A 15,374-nucleotide genomic window follows, 5' to 3' on the forward strand; every position below is an offset into this window, starting at 1 on the left:
AGCTGTATTTGTACTGACATTAGATTACACACAGGTGCACTCTATTTAGTCATTAGCACTCATCAGGCAATGTCTGTGGGCAACTGACTGCACTCAGACCAAAGGGGGCTGAATAATTACGCACCCCCCCCCCCCCCCTTTGCAGTTATTGATTTGTAAAAATGTTTAGAATCATGTATGATTTTCGTTCCACTTCTCACGTGTACACCACTTTGTATTGGTCTTTCATGTGGAATTCCAATAAAATTGATTCACGTTTGTAGCAGTAGTATGACAAAATGTGGAAAACTTCAAGGGGGTCGAATACTTTTGCAAGCCACTGCATCTGGGATTCTGAAAAATGCTGTTACTTTAAAGCAGATCCGAGATGAAAAACCAACTATAAATAATCAATCTCTCTCTCTCTCTCTGTGTATGTGTATGTGTATGTGTATGTGTATGTGTATGTGTATGTGTATGTGTATGTGTATGTGTATGTGTATGTGTATGTGTATGTGTATGTGTATGTGTATGTGTATGTGTATGTGTATGTGTATGTGTATGTATATATATATATATATATATATATATATATATATATATATATATATATATATATATATATATATATATATATATATATATATATATATATATATATATATATACACACATACACACACACACACACAGGATCTTCTCAAAAAATTAGCATATTGTGATAAAGTTCATTATTTTCTGTAATGTACTGATAAACATTAGACTTTCATATATTTTAGATTCAAATACACACAACTGAAGGAGTTCAAGCCTTTTATTGTTTTAATATTGATGATTTTGGCATACAGCTCATGAAAACCCAAATTTCCTATCTCAAAAAATTAGCATATTTCATCCGACCAATAAAAGAAAAGTGTTTTTAAAACAAAAAAAGTTAACCTTCAAATAATTATGTTCAGTTATGCACTCAATACTTGGTCGGGAATCCTTTTGCAGAAATGACTGCTTCAATGCGTCGTGGCATGGAGGCAATCAGCCTGTGGCACTGCTCAGGTGTTATGGAGGCCCAGGATGCTTCGATGGCGGCCTTAAGCTTATCCAGAGTGTTGGGTCTTGCATTTCTCAACTTTCTCTTCACAATATCCCACAGATTCTCTATGGGGTTCAGGTCAGGAGAGTTGGCAGGCCAATTGAGCACAGTAATACCATGGTCAATAAACCATTTACCAGTGGTTTTGGCAATGTGAGCAGGTGCCAGGTCGTGCTGAAAAATGAAATCTTCATATCCATAAAGCTTTTCAGCAGATGGAAGCATGAAGTGCTCCAAAATCTCCTGATAGCTAGCTGCATTGACCCTGCCCTTGATAAAACACAGTGGACCAACACCAGCAGCTGAAATGGCACTCCAGACCATCACTGACTGTGAGTACTTGACACTGGACTTCAGGCATTTTGGCATTTCCCTCTCCCCAGTCTTCTTCCAGACTCTGGCACCTTGATTTTTCCGAATGACATGTAAAAGTTGCTTTCATCCGAAAAAAGTACTTTGGACCACTGAGCAACAGTCCATTGCTGCTTCTCTGCAGCCCAGGTCAGGCGCTTCTGCCGCTGTTTCTGGTTCAAAAGTGGGTTCATGCTTCCATCTGCTAAAAAGCTTTATGGGGATGAAGATTTCATTTTTCAGCACGACCTGGCACCTGCTCACAGTGCCAAAACCACTGGTAAATGGTTTACTGACCATGGTATTACTGTGCTCGAGTGGCCTGCCAACTCTCCTGACCTTAACTCCATAGAGAATCTGTGGGATATTGTGAAGAGAAAGTTGAGAAATGCAAGACCCAACACTCTGGATGAGCTTAAGGCCGCTATCGAAGCATCCTGGGCCTCCATAACACCTGAGCAGTGCCACAGGCTGATTGCCTCCATGCCAAGCCGCATTGAAGCAGTCATTTCTGCAAAAGGATTCCCGACCAAGTATTGAGTGCATCACTGAACATAATTATTTGAAGGTTGACTTTTTTTGTTTTAAAAACACTTTTCTTTTATTGGTCGGATGAAATATGCTAATTTTTTGAGATAGGAAATTTGGGTTTTCATGAGCTGTATGCCAAAATCATCAATATTAAAACAATAAAAGGCTTGAACTCCTTCAGTTGTGTGTATTTGAATCTAAAATATATGAAAGTCTAATGTTTATCAGTACATTACAGAAAATAATGAACTTTATCACAATATGCTAATTTTTTGAGAAGATCCTGTATATATATATATATATATATATATATATATATATATATATATATATATATATATATATTTTAGTTATATAGCGCCAACATATTCCGCAGCGCTTTACAAAGCACAATAAGATGACAAGGGGAACATAGATATACTAACAAATTGTACAACAGAGTTCCAAGCAGCACAAATATTGTGACAAAAACAGTAAACATTAGGAGGAGGACCCTGCCCTTGCGAGCTTACAATCTAGTGGGTAGTGGGGGACACATTAGGTAAGGGGGTGGAGGATGGATGAGGCAGTGACCCTTTGCCTCTGATTACATTGTGTCAAATAAGTAAATAAGGGCTATAGAATGTTATAAGCTTGTCTGAAAAGGTGTGTTTTAAGAGTGCGTTTGAAGATGTCCAGGTTTGGAGCATGACGTACAGGCTGTGGAAGAAAGTTCCAGATAAGAGATGATGCTCGTGTAAAGTCCTGGATGCGAGCATGAGAGGAGGTGATCAGCTTAGAGGCCAGGAGAATTTCTTGGGAGGAGCGGAGGTTGCGGGAGGGACAATATCTTGAGATTAGTGATGAGATGTATGGAGGGCACAACTCATGGAGGGCTTTGTACGTTAGAGTCAGAAGTTTAAACTGGATCCTCTGGGTAATAGTTAACCAGTGGAGAGAACGGCACAGTGGGGCTGCATCAGAAGAGCGTGTGGAGAGGTGAATGAGGCGGGCCGCTGAATTTAGAAGGGATTGGAGAGGCGCTAGCCTTTTTTGTGGTAGCCCACAGAGCAGGGTGTTGCAGTAGTCTAGGCGGGAAATGATTAAGGCATGTACAAGCATCTAGGTGGCCTCTTGTGTGAGGAAGGGACGGATACGGAATATATTTTTGAGCTGGAAATAGCAGGTGGTGGTTAATGAGGCAATGTGAGGTTTAAAGAAGAGCTCTGAGTCAAATATAACCCCCAACCAGCGGGCCTTAGTGGTTGAGGTTATTGGGGTGTTGTCTACCATTATGGTTGCAATTGGTGGGGGTGTAGATAGCGATGGTGGAAAAACCACAATTTCCGTTTTACTCATGTTGAGTTTGAGGAAGTGGGAGGACATAAATACAGAAACGGCACGTTGACAGTCGGGGACTTTAGATAGTAGTGATGACAGATCAGGAGCTGAGAGATAGATTTGGGTGTCATCCGCATAGAGGTGATACTGGAAGCCAAAAGAGTTAATTATTTGTCCCAGGCCATGAGTGTAGACTGAGAAAAGAAGTGGCCCAAGAACAGAGCCTTGAGGAACACCAACAGACAGTGGGCGTGGGGAGGAATTGGTGTTAGAGAAGGACACAGTGTAAGAGCGTCCAGAGAGATCAGAGGAGATCCAGGAATGTGCTTGTCCCTTGATTCCTAAAGATGACAGTGTCTGCAGAAGCAGAGCATGATCAACCGTGTCAAAGGCAGAGGAAAGGTCAAGGAGTGTTAGAATGGAGAACTGGCCTTTGGATTTAGCTACCAGTAGGTGACGTCATTAGCAACTTTCGTGAGGACAGTTTCGGTGGAATGGCGTGTGCGGAATCCAGATTGAAAGGGGTCAAGTAAGGAGTTGGTAAAGAGAAAGGCAGACAATTCTGAATGGATGTGACGTTCCAGCAGTTTAGAAGCAAAGGGGAGGAGCGAGACAGGCCGGTAATTGGATAGAGAAGCTGGATCAAGAGAGGGTTTTTTGATAAGTGGTGTGTGTATATATATATATATATATATATATATATATATATATATATATATATATATATATATATATATATATATATATATATATATATATATATATATATATATATATATATATATATATATATATATATATATCTTATCTAAAGTTTAGATGGTTTACACAGCAAATCTAGCTGCAAACAGCTTTTTGCTTACCCAGGGCTTCCCCCAGCCCCATAAGCATGGATGCGTCCCTTGCCGTCCTCCTTAGCGCCTCTGTTCAGCCACAATCTTCCCCAGTAAGCAGCCCAGTGACGTCAGCTGCGGACCTTGTGTGCAATCGCAGAAGGCCCCGGCTGACATCACTCAGTCAGACTGAGCGTACAGCGGCTGAACGGAGGACTGCGGTAGGATGGCAAAGGACAAATCCATGCTTATGTGGCTGGAAGGTAAGTAAAAAACAGCAGGATGACTGATCTCTGAGTTTCTTTAAAGAAAACCTGAACTGAAAATAAAAAGTAAAAATAACCATACACAGGTCATACTTACCTCCTGTGTAGTCTACTCCTTAATCGCTTTCTCCTCTCCTGCGTCCAATTTGTCCACTGTGATCAATGGAATTCTCTGTCCTCCATTTCAAAAATGGCCATTACCCCATAACAGCTTCCTGGTCAGCACACTGTTAAACTGTAATATCACCCACTTGAGCCATAGGGAAACATGGACATTACCTTGCACATTCAGTTGTAACTGACAGCTGCTGATATATAACTGACAGCAACTGGTATATTTCAGTTCTGACAAAATATTGTCAGAACTGGAAGGCATCACTGTAAGAAGAAAATGGTGAGCTTCTGAGAGGAACTGACGGTGAGGTAAGTATGTAATATTCATTTGCAGCTACGTCATGTGTTTATTTTAAACCATTTTACTCGCTTTAGGTTCCCTTTAAGGAGAGAATCCTTATTTTAAGGTTTGCCTGAGGTAAATTGCTTAGTGAATACTAAATGCTTTATCATCATGTTGATAACAGACCACTGTTCTGTGAAATAGTGTGAGAACATCATAACCTCGGGTGAGCTACTATGCTTATGTAAAACTGTGACATAAGTCCACACCTTGTGCTTGTGCAGTTCCTCGTCTCTCTTCTGCTTTAGCTGCTTGATCTGGACTTGGAGTTGTTTCTCTGCTTGGGTCTGTCTGTCCAGCACCTCCTGATAACTATCCTTGAGTTGCTCTCTGCGACTGATAAGCTGCTTCTGTAAAGACATTAACACTGAGCAACAACGCTGCACAGCAACATAAAACAAATGTACACAGGAATGCTGCGCACTTACCAGGGCTACCTCTGTGTCATCTGTGATGGTTTGCGCATCCTGTTTTCTGTATTCTGTCTGAGAATAGATTAAAAATACAGGAAATACAAAATGTAACTAACCGTATCTTCAAAAGCAAGACTTTGCATATGTACAGAAATGTTTTGTTTTTTTTATCTGAAATATTTCTTAAAATGTATTTGGTCAGTACACTCAAGGGAAGATTTAACAATACCAATGGCAGGAGACCTGGATTTGCTGGTTAAAGAGTATCTGAAAGTAACAAAAAAAAAAAAAGTTAGATGTTTACCTCAGTGTAGGGAAGCCTCTAGATATCCCAGGGGCTCACTCCATCCACCGTAACCCCACTCATCCACCGCTGAGACCCACTGAACATATTTGAAAATAGCTTGTCGAATATGTTCTTGTGGTCGTGAGCCAGTCCACAGACATAGGGCTGATTCACACTACGAGAGCTACGAGAGCTTTTTAAATGCCAGAAATTTTAAAAGCTCTTGCTCATGCAATGCTATGGGGGATTTTTATAAAATCACATCACTCAAGTGGGATCACACCCAAAGCATTACATTAGCAAGAGCTTTTTAAAACCACAAGCGCTTAGAAAAGCTCTTGTAACGTGAACAAGCCCATACTGCGTATGCACAAGAACTGTCCCCGCCTGTACAGCAACACAAAGTCACTTGTGTACGGCCTTCTCCTCTGTGCACGAGCAGCTATGTGCTACTGTGCAGGTGTGGACCATACTGGCACATGCATAGTACAGTCCTGCATGGACAGGAGCATGGTCAGCCAGCAGTGGTGTTTAGGGGGACCTGGGAAGCCTCTAGATCAGTGTTTCTCATTTTATTAATATGTACCCCTTCTAAAACCCAGTACTCACCAAGTACCCCCTAGCATAGTAAACATTATCACAAGTACCCCTTGACTAATATATATTTAAACAATTGTCAAGCATTTACTATTGCCTTTAACTAGCTAAAGCACTCATTTGGTGTTGTATAAGATTTATTATTTTCTAAATTTCTAAATTTGTTATTCTTGGTTAAATATATCAAGCTCGAATACCCCCTGGGACCATCAGAAGTACCCCCTGGGGTACGCGTACCACACGTTGAGAACCTATGCTCTAGATCATCCAGAGGCTTCCCACTACAGAGGTAAGTATCTAACTTTTATTTATTTTTTTATCGCAGGTTTTCTTTAAAGAGAGGGATATGGAGGCTATTATATTTTTTCCTTTTAAACAATGCAAGTTCCCTGGCTGTCCCCCGAGCCAGTGTCTCTATACTTTTAGCCATAGACCCTGAATAGGTGGGCAGATCAGGTGCTCTGGTCCAAGTCTGTCTGGATCAGCTACATGCTTGTTTCAGGGTTGTGACTCAGACACTACTAAATCCAGAAGATCAACAGGACAGCCAGGCAACTGGTATTGTTAAGAAAAGACCTATGTTAACGGGCTCACTTTAAAGTGGAACTGAAAGGAAAGGGTGGTCTTGGGACTCAGCAGTTCACTTTACCTAGACTTTGATTTCAGAATTTCAGACACCTCATATCTTTGTAACTAAAGGTAGTAGAAGGGACGGGAACATTTTATCATGTACTTTTTTTTAGTTTCTACAATTATTTGACACGCTGTGACTCGGTCCTTCATGAGGCAGTGCTAAATAACTAAAAAAAAAAAAAACCACAAACAGAAAACCCCACACAAACTAGACATGGAAACAGAAGACGCAGACTATAATATGAATTGTGTAAAATCAGAGCAACTAATGCAGCAACACGAAACACAGCTCGTCGCTAGACTACTTTAGGGGACCCGTGAGGAAAACCCGTAGGGAAAAATCAGCTAACGTGATTGGGCATCTCAGACTGCTAGGTGTCAGATAGGCTACCCCCACACATTTTGCCCAATCACAACGCTTTGTGCTGTAGGATGGTGCTGTGATTGGAGGACTGCTCCCTTTGAGGTTTCCTGCTGGGTGCCCTAAACTAGACTAGCGCCCACAGCTTTTTATACATTGTTAATGCATTAATCAATGATCCTAAGGTTAATTTACCTTTAACCCAGTGTTGATGTGCTGCTGCTCACCTGCACAGAGACACACTTATGCTCCGCATGACTTTCACCATTCTGCGTTGCCATTCCCTCAGTATCCTGCTGGGCTCCAGCTTCTCCTTCTGCTGGGCTGCGGCTTTCTATCATTTCAATGCCTCTGGAGAGATCCTCTATTTCTGCAGTCACAAATAAACATATTTATAGATCTAAAGTTCACATGCTTTATGTCCTCTCCCCAAACATACTTATGCTTGTTAAAGGAATGCTTAAGGAAGAGGAATATGCCATTGTTATCCCCTTTCACTAAATGCCAGTACTGCCAAATACTGATCTATTAGCTTCAGGGAATTCTAAGTTAAATCAGGAACAAGCATTTTAAAATATAAAACTGGATTGCTGCTCTGAACCCACTGTCGTATACATGGCCTTGGGCAGACAAAAATATGATATAGGGAAACAATAGATCTTAACCAATTAGGGACCGACGCGGTACAATTCTACGTCAGACAGGGGGCACTGCAGTTCTGACTGGACATAAACTCTATTCACCGTGTGCCCCCGCCCTTTCCCCCCCCCCCCCTGCTCTGTCCCCGCCGTCTCTATGACGGCAGAGCACTGCGAGCCAGACAGGAGCCGTTTTTCATTGGCTCCTGGCCCTGTCATTACTGTAAGCCAATCCCATTGGCTTACATTGAGTGACAGGGTCAGGAGCCAATGAAAGCGGCTCCTGACCGGCGCACAGCGCTCTGTCGTCATAGAGACGGCAGAGAGAGCAGCCTGCGGCGGGGACAGAGTGGCGTGACCGGCGGGAGTAACGATTATTGCGGCGATTCGTTGGTATGCGGCGTTTTAGCGTACTAGCAGCCTCTGGTCCTTAAGGGGGCAGAGGCTGCTGGTACCGAAGTGGTTAAAGTCACATCAAAAAAATGTAATCAAAGCAGGCTTATGTTGGGAATACACGGCTCGATTCTGAGCTGATAAGATGGTTAGATAGATCATTTCCGACATGTCTGATCACCGTTCGATCGTTTTGCCGCTCGATTTCTCATTGAAGTGAATTGAAAAAAAAAAGATAAGAAAAGCGAGCGGAAGACAAGAGAATCGAGAGGGCAAAGCAAACGGGCGCAGAATCGAGCGCCAGAATCGACCCGTGTATTCCCAACATTACATACAGATCTGAGGCTCCATTTATGAAAACTCTTGTAAACTCCAGTGGACCTCAACTCCCCCATTGTATATTACTGTACAGGCGGTGATGTAGAAAGAGTGAAGAGGGGCATGGTTGCAAAATGTATAATACCTGAAGGACCAACTCCTGCGACTGAATGTGATCCACTGAGATGTCTCCCACAGATATATGTGGATATATGCAGTCACATATGATGTAAAATGAATAAAACCTTTTTAGCCATAAATGTATACTGTAGTTGCCACCCATAGATACACAGATGCAGAGCCTGCAGTAAACTTGTGCTGAACTGCTTGGCTCTCAAATATGAGATATTCCAATAACTCTTCTACAGGGACTCGTTACAAAAGGTTGTCATTTCCTGCAGGGCTGTAACTACACCATATTCAGTAAGAGTATTCAGGTGACGTGCTGCAACATAACACAACTTCCCTGCAAGCTCTGTGTCTGTGCATGCCAACTGATTTCTAAAACCCTCACAAACCCTGTGCTGCCTCCCTGAGCTATGCTGCTCAATTTAACTCCTAGTTTCCACATGCTTCCATGGCAGCATACATATGGGTTAAAGCCCCACCGCTACCAATTAACAGGACCTTAGCTATAAAAGAAAGTGACCCCAAGCGAGCAGCTTTCTCATTTTTGTCCTCACCTCCGAACAGGTTCCTTAGTGTTTCATCGCTATTTATTTTTATTTTACTCTTACCTCGCCGACATTCCTGCGGCGTTCCGGCCAGGTTCAGCCTCTCCTGGTCGCAGCCCTGTTGTCATGACTAAATGTCAAATTATTCAGGAACCTTATATCTGGGGTGATGGTGGGAGCTTGATCTAAATGATCTTTTCCCCCCTTTATGGCTGCTCTGCATGACTTAAATACGATTGCAGAGCACAGTGTGATCCTTCTCACCTTTTTTTCTTCCTGTCTGCTGTCTGCAGTTGCACAGGTTAGTGGTGCATAGTTCAGCCTCTCCTGGTGTGTTCAGTGTAATCCCTCTCACCTGTTTCTCTTCCTCTGTCTGCTGACTGCTCAGGCTCCATTAAGTGAGGCATACTTCAGCCTCTCCAGGTCCTGCAGCGTCTCCCTGCTTCCCCTGTCTCACACTGAAAGGCTCTGAAGCACATGGCTTAGCGTGCACTCCAGCTTGGAACGCACAGCCATCAGACCAGGAAGTGCTTGCAGTGACTGCTCTCCAATCCCTGCTCTGGACACAGCAGAGATCACAGCTGAGCTCTCCTACCCTCCTCACAAGCAGGCTGGATACACACAGGACTCTGCTGGCTGCAACACTACCTCCTCTCTGCCTTAAAGGTAAAGGCACTGTTATTTGCTGATGTAATGATGTAATGCTTCTCAAGCTGCAGGAGGAGGTAAGTTATTCCAAGTATCTTGGTAGCACTATGTACTATATTTTATCATCTGCCATTCTAATTATAAACAGTTATATGAACAGTATTGTGTACTATGTGCAATATAAATGACATAGCATTCCTTGCATGAAAGTATTATCTGATTTCTTATTCTTCTACTGCGTTTCATGTACCTCTTATCTTACTTATTTCATCTCTTGCGGTCCGTTGGACTGCATTCTGGATCACACTGTGCCAGAAACAGATAATTCTAAGGTCAATAGGTAAGAGTCATACAGGTAAGTGACCCCGCTTTTCTACAAAAAAGAGCGCACACCTTCCATAAGTGGGCTGTACTTTTTTTATATACAGTACAAGCCCAGGAAGAAGAGAACAAAGGAGGGCAAGTTCCCACCACAGTTCTAGGACATTAGTTTTTTATGTCATCATTTGAGATCCTGCTTTAGATCTTTATGTCATCAGTCAGGATCCTGCTCAAGGAGCAGGTAAATAATCTGCCTGGGAACTGGAGGATAAGGTCCCAGTTAAAGGCACCAAAGCCCCCCAGATTGCTGGGCTTGTGGCGACAGAACCATGCCAGGGAAATCAGTAAAGTAGATCTGTTTCCACCAGATTGGAAAAGAGCCAGAGTTCCATCAGATGCACACATCCAAGATGATAGAGCAGGTTGTCCAGGAATCAATAGACTCCTATGTAGGCTCTTTGGTCCCCAAGCATCATCCCAGCAAATCAATGAAGATGCTGAATATCCTCAATCATCTATGGTTTAGCATGAATCCAGTGAGAGTGAGCATACAGATATTTGGTTTCTATTTCTCCTTTATCCAAACCATCTGTGAAGCCATTCACTGGGAAGAGGAAACCCTTCTCCAGGCTAAAAGAAAAATCTGAAATAATTATCATTCTCCTTTCCTGTCTTGAAAGAGATCAAACAAATAACGATGAATGGGAAAAGGTAATGAGAAAGTCCTTCCTGGAAAAACAGACTTTCCAAACATCATCCTTTTTCTTCAAGAAAATTCTCCAGTCCTAGGATTCGCTTCCATGGTGGACATGTCAGTCATGTGACTTGCATGCCATGTAAGGTTTAAAGTCTTGATTACTTTTTAAGATGTCCTAGACCTAGACCATAAACTTGATATAGATTTAAAGCTGGTGTATACCACTACTGGAGGGCATGTAAACCAGCCCTGGCTCTATCTTCAGTTGCCACGGAAGTGGACAAGGATTCTGATTCTATCCTGGCAGCTTAGAGAACTTTCATAATGTCTCTAAGTTTATTAGGGAAGCGTCTATAGATTTTGTCCAGTCCACTTAACATGCCAGGCTTTTTGCCATGACAGTAAATTGAGCCTGTTAAAAAAGAAAAAATCTAGTCTGCTGATCCCAGCTTCCAACAAAATGCGTTTAAAATTCTGTGTGATGGAAGAAATCTTTTTAGTAACAAGTTGGATTTGGCAACCAACAGTCACCAGGGCAAGGCTGGTATTATACCAAAGGAGAGAAGACATTGCGGAAGGAAAGACCAGACCATAGGAATTGGCAAACTTCACATGCTAATCTCCTTAAGCTCACAAAGCAGTCAGCGCAGAGTCCTATTGACAATTCTGAAGTCCAGATAGTAGCTGCAAGACTTCAGCAGTTCCATATTATCTGGACAAAACCAATAATGGTCGAGTGGGTCACAGATACAGAGTGGTTTGGTTTTTCTTGGATGTGCAAGTTCACTCCACCACTCAGTCACTTTGTCTTTACAGAGACCTGCTCTTTTACATTCATGACTCATTGCAGAAAATGGCTGTTATGTTGGTTCCAGAAGAGTAGCGCTTTCAGGAAGTCTACTCTCCTCTCTTCATTGTAAAGAAGTCAGGTGATCTGCGTTCAGTACTGGATCTGAAATTCCTAAATCTTCATCTTTCTGAAAACATTCAAGATGGAGTTACAACAAATGAATGGACTAGCCATTCCCTTATAGAACTGGATATATTCAATAGACTTGGCAGATACATTCATTATTTCAAACTTCTTTCCACCATGCAGTTGGTAACATTCTTCTCCAGTAACCATCCTCCTTCTTGACATCATCACAGCCATGACAACCTTTTTTGGTACTAGTGTGTCCGGTGGCTCAGTTGAGAAAGCAAAGTTAGGACTTTATCACTATTTAGACAATCTTTTGTTGCTAGCCTCGGATCCCAAGGCTCTACTGTGTTAGCAACAGATTCTTCTTCAAACACTGTCTGTCTTTGGCTGGTTAACAAACAAGGAGGAAAGCCACCTCACTCCTGAGGACCTAATCTTTCCGGGAGCAAGATTCAAATCTATATCCAATGCAGTAACCAGAGGAGAAAATTGCTGTCATAAGGTCGCGAGTGCTGATTATCATACTACATTCATTAATCAAGGTGTTGAATACACCTCCTGGGCACTTCGTCATCTACAATCCAGATGGTAAAATGGGTTCACTGGTACATCTGCCCATTGCAACTAGGGTTTCTCCATCAATGAAACCACCAGAGTTACTCTCAGACCATCCTTCTCACTCCCACAATGAGAGACTGTCTGCGGTGGTGGTTAAACACAAGCTGAACAACTATTAACCAATCATTCACCCATAACTCGTAAAGATGAACCATGGTTTGACATGTCTACAGGTCATATTAGCCTAGGTAAAATAGTCACAACAAAGCTGCTCGGTCCCTGCAAATATACTCAAACACAGGGTGGCTTATATGGTGCTTCAGACCTTTAGCCATCACTGGGATGAGACGTCAGTCTTTGATATCAGGTAGCAGAGGGACACAAGGAGTCTGTTCCTCATGTTAGAGGTCAGCAATATTATCTCCATTCCAGAGAGCAATCTCTGCAGCATCATGGCAGTTTATCTCATAGGGCCTCAGAACTCTGTGGCAGATTTTCTCAATCAAGGGGACGGAGGCAATAGCTTGTGGCCACTCAATAAAAGATATCCAGAGTGATCTGTGACCATTGGGTAGGTGGACCTGATGGCAACCTACATCAACTAAATGCCAGCTCAAGGAGATTTGCCCCCACATTGAAGAGCTCAGGGTGCTCTGGCAACACCTGAAATTTCTGAACGGTCTCTGATTTTTTCCTCCAACTCCACTTATCTTCAAAATTCTGAGGAGACTCCTCCTAGAACAAGTGGTACTCCTGGAAGTGGGTCCATTTTGGCCATGGCAGCCATCAGTCCCTCTAATTTGGAGCCTGAAGTTGGAACCATCCTATTCCTCTTCCAGTCAAAACCAAACCCCTTGTCCCAGGACTCAATTTATCATCCGTCTCCTCAATCCCTTAATGTAATGGCTTAAGGATTGTGGGAGGAAGCACGGTGGCGTAGTGGTTACCGCTCTCGCCTCGGTGGCGTAGTGGTTAGCGCTCTCGCCTTGCAGCGCTGGGTCCCCGGTTCGAATCCCAGCCAGGGCACTATCTGCAAAGAGTTTGTATGTTCTCTCCGTATCTGTGTGGGTTTCCTCCGGGCACTCCGGTTTCCTCCCACATTCCAAAAACATACGGATAAGTTAATTGGCTCCCCCTAAAAATTGGCCCTAGACTACAGTACTTACACTACATAATATAGACATATGGCAATGGTAGGGACTAGATTGTGAGCTCCTTTGAGGGACAGTTAGTGACAAGACAATAAATATATATATATATATATATATATATATATATATATATATATATATATATATATATATATATATATATATATACATACACACTAAATAATAATAATAATAATAATAATAAAGGAAGCTTAGAGAACTGGGAAACTCAGAATCATTGATAAACACTGCTAAAAGCAGGGAAAACTACCACAAACTGGAAAATATTTTTTCTCAATTGCTCTGGTAAATAATTTTGATCCAATGGCTCCATCAACACAACATATTCTTAGCTTCCTCCAGATTGGCCTAGAAAAACAATTGGCTCGCACTCTCAAAGTGCAGGTTTCTGTTATCTCTGCTTTGACGGATCACTGCTGGGTCTCTCACCCTCTAATAGTGCAATTTATGAAGGCTGCCACCAAAAACAAGCATCCAAATTGCAACCTTTTTCCAAAGTGGGAACTGCGCAGGTTCTCAATTACCTAGCAAAACCTCTTTTTGACCCAGTGGAAGACTGCAGGAGATTAAACCTTAAGAACCATGCCTCTAGTCGCCATCTCTTCAGACAGAAGAGTTTCTGAGCTCCAGGATCTAGGGGCTCATTCTTGACATTCTACTCAGTAGTTTGAAACCACTACAGCACTTCACTTCCGGGCTTCCCTTTAATCCGGATCGGACAGTGCCATCTTTTATGGATACAAATTCCTCTGATCTGCATGTTCTAGATGTTGCAAGGACACTAGGAGCCTATGTGAATGTAACAAGGGAGCTTCAGGAAATCAGAACAGCTCTTCATAATTCCATCAGGTCTGAGAAAGAGCCAGCTAACATCAAACTCACAAGATCTCTTCATAGCTCAAATGAATCAACAAAGCCTCTTATTAAGGCTAGCCTATTATCAGAATTTTTTGACCTTGTCCCTCTGGGTGGCATCACAGTGCGCTCTTCTCAGAGCACAGCTGTCCCTGTGCCACCTTCGCTATCCGGGCAAAGATTCAGCATGCTGCCAACTGGTCCTCTGTCCATACTTTCAATGCCCATTTCAGAGTCAATCCAGCTGCCTCCGCTTCAGTTTAATTTAGAAAGAAAGTTATTTCTGAATCTGTTAAAGCCTTAATTGAAATGATTTTTGGTCAGCAAGTCTTGTCCCACCCTTACCTTTTTCTGCTAGTTAAATCCCATATGTATGCTGCCATGGAGGCATATGGAAAACGGAAAATGGTATACTCAACTAACGGTAATTTTCCTTTCCATGTGCAACCATGGAAGCATAGGGATTTCCCTCCCTTTCCTTTTGTTGACTTTTTGCTGTTCTCCGGTTTGGCTAGTCAATGAGAATGCTGCTCGCTAGGGGTCACTTTCTTTTATAGCTAAGGTCCTGTTAATTGGTAGGGGTGGGGCTTAACCCATATGTATGCTGCTATGGATGCACATGGAAAGGAAAATTATCGTTAGGTGAGTATACAATTTTCCGTTATTTTGTAGTCACAGGGTATGCTATGGGGGATAAAAAAAAAAAATCACATCACTCAAGTGAGAACACACACATTGCATTACATTAAAAAGAAATTACTGGTGCCTAGAAAGGTGCCGGTACTGTGAACCAGCCCTTAGGGCCTGTTCACACTGGGGCGCTTTTCTGCAGCATTACAATGTTTTGCTGATTGCTGGAGATCACCAAAGTGCTGTGTACAACATATCTATGTATGGGATCATTCACACTGCAGCACTTGAGATGTGCGGAAACTGCACACACGCTGCATGCAGCACAATCGCCACAAAGTCACAATCACTAGGCAGTTTGCAATGGCAAGTGTTAATGGGCCCTCGGGTTTGGTCACATTTCATTTCATACCTGCCATGTATGTTGACAA

The 15,374-nt window shown here is 42.5% G+C and overlaps 1 protein-coding gene across 2 annotated transcripts in view; it reads right to left on the minus strand.

Moving 5' to 3' along the window:
- RNF214 (ring finger protein 214) overlaps positions 1-15,374 on the minus strand; it is a 61,353-nt gene that overhangs the window by 44,648 nt on the left and 1,331 nt on the right. For both annotated transcript variants that reach the window (XM_068240899.1, XM_068240900.1), the window contains exons 2-4: positions 7,345-7,487; positions 5,256-5,312; positions 5,037-5,177 (exon numbers count right to left, since the gene is read on the minus strand). In XM_068240899.1, coding sequence (XP_068097000.1) covers positions 5,037-5,177; positions 5,256-5,312; positions 7,345-7,458 — 312 coding nt within the window. In that variant the 5' untranslated portion in view covers positions 7,459-7,487. The remainder of the gene's footprint in view (positions 1-5,036; positions 5,178-5,255; positions 5,313-7,344; positions 7,488-15,374) is intronic.

Source organism: Hyperolius riggenbachi, chromosome 6 (assembly GCF_040937935.1).
Source record: "Hyperolius riggenbachi isolate aHypRig1 chromosome 6, aHypRig1.pri, whole genome shotgun sequence".
NCBI classification, from domain to species: Eukaryota; Metazoa; Chordata; class Amphibia; order Anura; family Hyperoliidae; genus Hyperolius; species Hyperolius riggenbachi.